The sequence below is a fragment of the Pogoniulus pusillus genome, chromosome Z, assembly GCF_015220805.1.
Source record: "Pogoniulus pusillus isolate bPogPus1 chromosome Z, bPogPus1.pri, whole genome shotgun sequence".
NCBI lineage: Eukaryota > Metazoa > Chordata > Aves > Piciformes > Lybiidae > Pogoniulus > Pogoniulus pusillus.
This window is the reverse complement of record NC_087309.1, coordinates 30,568,524-30,574,872: the sequence shown is the minus strand read 5'-3', so window position 1 is coordinate 30,574,872 and position 6,349 is coordinate 30,568,524. Positions and strand designations below refer to the sequence as shown.

Sequence of the window (6,349 nt, the reverse complement as noted above, 5' to 3'; positions counted from 1 at the left end):
TGTACTTTCAGTGGAATGGAATGAATCTTTAAAGTAATTTCAATGCAATCACTTAATTTTTGATTTTTTTTTTTTTTAAGAGAGAATGGGGAAAAAAAACCTCAACAACCAGTCAAGAGATGATGTTAGTATTGCAGTGGTGCCTCTGTTGTCAGCAGTGGTCAGAGGTGCGATGTTCACTCTCACAAGGGCAGGCAGAGAATTTCTGGCTTTCTATCACTTTTCTTAGTTGCTCAGGACTGCATTCATACATACACAGCTGAACAGTCTTTGTGAGGGCCATAAGCCCACAAATAAATGCTGCCAAAGATGAACTGGTTCATCTCGCGTGTTTGTCTTTTTGTGAAGTGTCTTACTCAGACACATGATATCTAAGAGCATTACTACACAATATCACCAAATCACTGTGTTAAATAACAAATACTTTATTAGCACATTAAAATTATGAAGGCCTCAACTACCTTTTTTCATTGTGACTGCTAAGTTCTTACTGAACATTGCTGCATCTGTAGCTGCAGAGCATGATACTGTGAAGTGAAATAGAATAAACGGGGAGCGGTAGGAAATCTGTTCATGTGTTTCCACTGATTTTGTTTGTTGGACTTTTGGAACAAACTACATGGATAATATCCTTTGATTTTGAAAATCAAAGTAAGGCTTCAATAGAAGCCTTCAAAGAAAGAAAACAAAATTACTTCTCTTCGTTTATTTGCCAGGATGTTGACAGTGCTTTCAATGGTAAATAAAAATGAGTCTCTCTTGATTTCCTTTGCAGTTAAGCTAATTAAACATTTTTATTCCTCTAGGAAAAATAAGGGAAATAAACAAATGTTATTTTTGTATTCATGTATAATCTTGTCTTTGGAATCATATTGCTTTGCCAACTGTCAAATAATTTTGTTTGTTTGTTTTTGTTTTGTTTTTAATCTAAGATTTCCCCCTGCAGATGAGCAAGCAAACACGATAGACAACTAAAAGTCCTTTAGCTGTATTAGTTGCATGTATGCAGTTGTATTTCATACAACACCTTTATTTATACCACATTAAGTTGTTTTGTTTTGTTTTTTCGCTCTGTGATAATTCCAGATTTTCTTTGATGCTGTCAAATATTTCTTTTGGTTTAGAACTGATACCTCTGCTCAAGTACAGGACTCCTCTCAGCCTGCTGATTCCCACGATGAGTGGGACAGGCTGTCATCACTTCGTTTATGCTGTTTCACTCAGAGCAGTGTCTTTCTAAAGGAGCTAAAGGAAGGTAGTGTACTTCCACCATTTCAACTCATTTCATGAAACACATTAATATTTATTTTCCATCTCTGTAATTCTCTTCTTAGATAAATATTTTACTGTCTTGCTTTTCTTATTTATCACAGCTCATGAATTGCCTTTCTTCTCATTTATTTCTACATGTTTAGCATTTGACACTTTATGAGAAAGACTAAGGGAATGTGACACTATCAATTAAAAAAGTGCTGCAGGATTCACCTAGGACTTGCACTGATGAAAATCAGAAGTAGTACAACCAGAGAAGAGCCACTTGGGTGTAGTCAGTGTAAAGGTATTAGAATAGGGGTAATTAAAGTTCTTTTGCAGCCTATTTGGCAGAATGTGACAACATAGAGAACAAACAAACAAAACCCCAAGAGGTGACCACCATGCTTTAAGCATCTAGCAATGTTTCAATTGCATACAAATATTATTTCATATTTTTAATGCATTTCTTGACCTCTAGAAGGTGGGAATATGATGTGTGTTTGTCTTTTCTTCCTGTTCTTTTCACAAAGTACAAGGCTGTTTACAGAAGCAATTTGCACAGTTAATTTTTTTTTTTTGGGGGGGTTCCTCTTTGCTTTTCCTGAAAAACAGGTATTATTTCAGCCACTAGGAAGGTCTAAGTGATACCAGTATGATGACTGAAAGGGTGGAGTTGCCAGCAGAGGGGACTTCCTTGATAAGAGCTGTCTATCAAAGCCGTCTGCGCCTCACCAGACTGCTATTAGAGGGTGGTGCCTACGTCAATGAGAGCAATGACAGAGGTGAAACCGCTTTAATGATTGCTTGTAGAACAAAGCATGTGGACTCCCAGAGTGTCAGCAAGGCAAGGATGGTTAAATACCTACTGGAAAACAAGGCTGATCCGAACATACAGGACAAATCTGGGAAGACAGCCTTGATGCATGCTTGTTTAGAAAAAGCAGGCCCTGAAGTAGTGTCTCTGCTACTGAAAAGCGGAGCTGACCCAAGCCTGCAAGACCATTTCAATTGCTCTGCACTTGTGTATGCAATACACTCTGAAGACAAAGAGACGCTGGAAATTCTTCTACATGCCTGCAGGGCTCGAGGAAAAGAAGTCATCATCATCACAACAGACAAGTCCCCATCAGGAAGGCAGAAGACAAAGCAGTACCTAAACATGCTTCCTGCAGTCCTTGAGGAACGCCACAGCCCGCCTGCTTGCACTTCCCCATCAGAAATAGAACTGAAAACGTCTCCATCCCCACTTTCAAGTTCAGATCAAATCAAAAGAGCCCTATTTGACTTTAAGCAGCTGGATCATCCACAGCGTGTGGACAACTCATCTCAGACAGCTTCAGTGGTGAGAAAATCCAGCTCAACAAAAGCAGGATCCAAGCTGGTGCCAATACAGTGGCTACAGTCTGAACCTTGGATAAAGAGCTCCCCTTCACTGTTTCGCCAGAAAAAAAATACCTCTGTAAAAAAACTTCAGGATATTACTCCAGAAGAGCAACTCTCTTTTAAAATTGGTGGCCTTACCTTAATGAAGAGATTCATCACCAGGCACCAAAGTATTGACATAAAAGACACTGCTCATTTACTGAAAACCTTTGATCAATCTAAGTCAAGGAAATTATCCTATAAAGAGCTAAGCCCTCAGACCCCAGGTGTTGAAGAGAAACATAACCCCAATAGGATTCTTGCAGGTAAGGATGCCAGTTCAGGACATACTGGCTTTATTTCAAACCTCAGCAGTATTATCAAAAAAAGAAATTCAGGAGCAAATCAGTGCAGCTCTGATTCTCAGTTAACTACTAATCTAATGTCTTCTGCTACAGCAGGACTTAAGTCAGTGACAAGAAAGAAAAAGATTCTCTCTCCACCTCGCTCTTTGTTATCAGGGTCCAGAGAAGTACTGGAGAACACACCTCCTGTTATTTTCAGCGGGAGAAACCAGCCTTTCTCAGAAAGACAGGGTTCGGGAACTGTGTTGTTGAATCACGTTGCTCAGACAAGACCAGGTTTTCTTCCACCACTGAATGTAAGTCCTCAACCCCCAGTTTCAGATACTACTTTCATAAACGGAGTTTCTGGGATGATTTCCTGTGGACAAAAACACTTAGTACCAGTAGCACCTCCTTTACCTAAGGACACCAAAATAGAAAAACGCTGATAAGAAGGCAATCATTATGGACTTACCAGATTAAGCAATTAGTGAATTTTTAACAGGGGATAAAAGGGTTACAAAACCTTTACAATACGTACATATACACCACACTACCTGATTGTTATGATACATATCACAAAACATAGGAGACCTGTGATGTAAAGCTCACTGCCTTAGAATGAGTTACTATATGAAAAGATGGACTTAACCAATGATGCTGCTTTCTGCAAACTGGGGATTATTAATTCTGTCAAATAATTTTTATTAATCTGTTGAACACATTTGTAATGTTTTTGCCGTGAGCACTGATATCTTACCTATGACAGCCCAGGTCTTAGGCACTGCAGTTCTCTTTTTAGGTTCGAAACACTAAGCCTCCTAGATTCACCTAAACATGTCTCCTTGCTGCACCCAGAAAGGTGGTAGTGGAATGTGGGGACTAGAAGTGTTTGACTGTGATGCTGGACACCAGACTGACTGTCTAAGCTGTGCAATATCCAGAACTACTAGACCCAACCAGTGTTTCTGGGTTAGGCAGAGGCAACTGTACATGGGCAGTGTCTCCTGGCTTCAGTGGTTTTACTGCATGTAAACAGACAATGCATGGAGTCAGCAAACTCCATGCTGCAGAGCTCTGTTGCACACTTAGCTATGTGTAGAGAATTCCAGCTAAAGGCTTCAAGCCTGCTTTAGACTACTGGCTGCCCCCTGGAAGTCAGTGTGACCCACAAAGAATGGGACAGCTCATGTTCAGCACACATCACTTGAGAGATGAGTCAAGAAGCTAGCACAGTGAACAAGAAGTCCTGAGCAAACTCATGCAAAATGACCAAACACTGCTCACTGTCAGTTAGGCATGCCAATCATCTTGGGCTTCTCAAGCTATGGGACTGCTGGGAGCTGCTCATCTAAAAAGAGAAAGGGTGTGGGAAGGCAGAGGTCATATCTAAACTAGAGTCCTTAACTTTCCACTAGGTCTGTTATTTTAAACTGGGAGCCTTTAGTTCCAGACATTCTCCCTGCCTCAAAACCAACCAAATATATATATATATATATATATATATATATATATATATATATATATATATATATATCACAGTATCACCAAGGTTGGAAGATACCTCACAGATCATCAAGTCCAACCCTATATATATATATTTAACTGCATAATGCAGGAGCTCCTTCTCCTCAGTCACAGGCCTGGGTTTCTTTTCAAGATGGAATAAGATGGAATACAGATAGTGGGGCACATTCAGATGTCTTCACCAGCAAGGACACTTCACATGTACACTTAGGGGCACAGAAGAGTTCTTTCTTGCTGAGACTTAGCCAAAAAAAAATCTGTCAGCTACAGTATTGAGAGGTACAAGTCCTCACTTTGCCTAATTTGAACAGCCAACTGAATTTCTTACAGATGAGGAACACTCCTTTGTCTCCTAGCTATTGTGTATTTTTAGGTATCCCAATCCAAAATACCCTTTTCCTTCCCATTCAGTGTTCTGCAGTTCCAAACACCTACTTTGTGCACAGTCTATAAATGCTTGATGTCTGTTGCTGCATTTAGCGTAACAAGACTGAGAGATACTGTGTTGTTCTGTCAAAATTTACAGAAATTGTGTTGAAACTGTAGGATGTGAATTTCTGTGTACTGAAATGCTGCTTTCCTGCACACACAGTGGGTACTCTCTGCCTTCTTTCAGCTGCAGTCAAAACTTGCCTGGTCTGACACTACTTAACAAATCACTGCCACGTTACTTAGCTTTGCCCTTAGTGTAAGACAATTTCAAGTAGACCATAAACTGACAGTCTCTGTAAATACTTTTAAAAAAAATCCTAATGTAAAAATACTAAAATGTCCATGAGTTCATAACATGCATATTATGAATAAGGGAACATTTGACATCTGAAAGTGAATGTGTGTGGCTTCCATTTCTATGCAGAGTTGTACGTCATGCACTTACCTGAAACAACAAATTTAAGTCTTGATTCAGTCTGGCACAAAATCTCTCCAGTGTCAAGTGACAGCTGCTGCAAAGCAGATGATCTTGCTGTGGATTCTCAGGCTAGGCTCTCACAAAGCAAAGATGCAAGTGTGTATTACAACTATCAAAATCAACGCTTCACTACAAAACACAGGCCTTGAAAAGTTGCGGTGTCCTGTGCTTGCCTTCTGTCACAGCTCTGCCTGCCTGGGATGTGGGGTTCTGGTGGCAGCTGAGAGGTGGAGCCTTTGGAGTGCTTCACCATATATAACTGCATTTGGCTTACTCAGATATGAATGTTTAGTTTCTCACCCCTCAAGAGAAATCAGACACAACAGCATTGTTTCCTTTAAATGGAGATGGACTGTGCAGCCACTGGCAGACTCATGGATGGTTGCAGACTACAAACTCCAGCTTCTGCATGTAAGTGTTCCCTGTGTTAACAAAACCCAAATGCCTGACTTTGCACATTAGGCATCCAAAAATGAGACAAACTCCAAAAGTGAGGTTACCTACATATTTAGAGCTAGCTAAACAACAGTAGAAACATGGAGGTGGTGAAGTATTAGGTTCCATTCAGGTTCTGCCTCTTACTTCAGGAGATGCTGCTGCATTGGCATCTGTACACACCAGGTAGAAACAAGGATTACATGGAACCCTTTCTGTGGCAGCAAAATATGTGGAACAATGTATGCCCACATTATTAACTGGGTACCAACTGGTCCCTACGAACACCACAGGCACAAATGTGCTTTTCAAAGGTTTTTATAGTACTGCCAATGGAAATGACAATTTGTTAATTTCTTAGTGAATTTAAACACCCATAACTAAAATATGTATCTTAAAAACAAACTGTTTTTTTAGAAAATATGTTCTACCTCGTATCTTTGCTGAAGGTAAAAGCTCCATTTTCTGCTGCATTGATTTAGAAATTAATGGCACATATGGCATTACTCAACTGAAA

General features: G+C 39.9%; 1 protein-coding gene across 1 annotated transcript; it reads left to right on the top strand.

Moving 5' to 3' along the window:
* The first annotated feature begins 1,878 nt into the window (after positions 1-1,878).
* On the top strand, positions 1,879-4,367 carry ANKRD34B (ankyrin repeat domain 34B). The gene has a single exon (XM_064176612.1). It carries the CDS (start codon positions 1,907-1,909, stop codon positions 3,407-3,409), a length of 1,503 nt encoding a protein of 500 aa, XP_064032682.1. The 5' UTR covers positions 1,879-1,906; the 3' UTR covers positions 3,410-4,367.
* The last annotated feature ends 1,982 nt before the right edge of the window (positions 4,368-6,349 follow it).

Bases quoted from the DNA above. Each gene is read 5' to 3' on its own strand.
- ANKRD34B (XM_064176612.1), top strand. From the start codon at position 1,907: ATGATGACTGAAAGGGTGGAGTTGCCAGCAGAGGGGACTTCCTTGATA.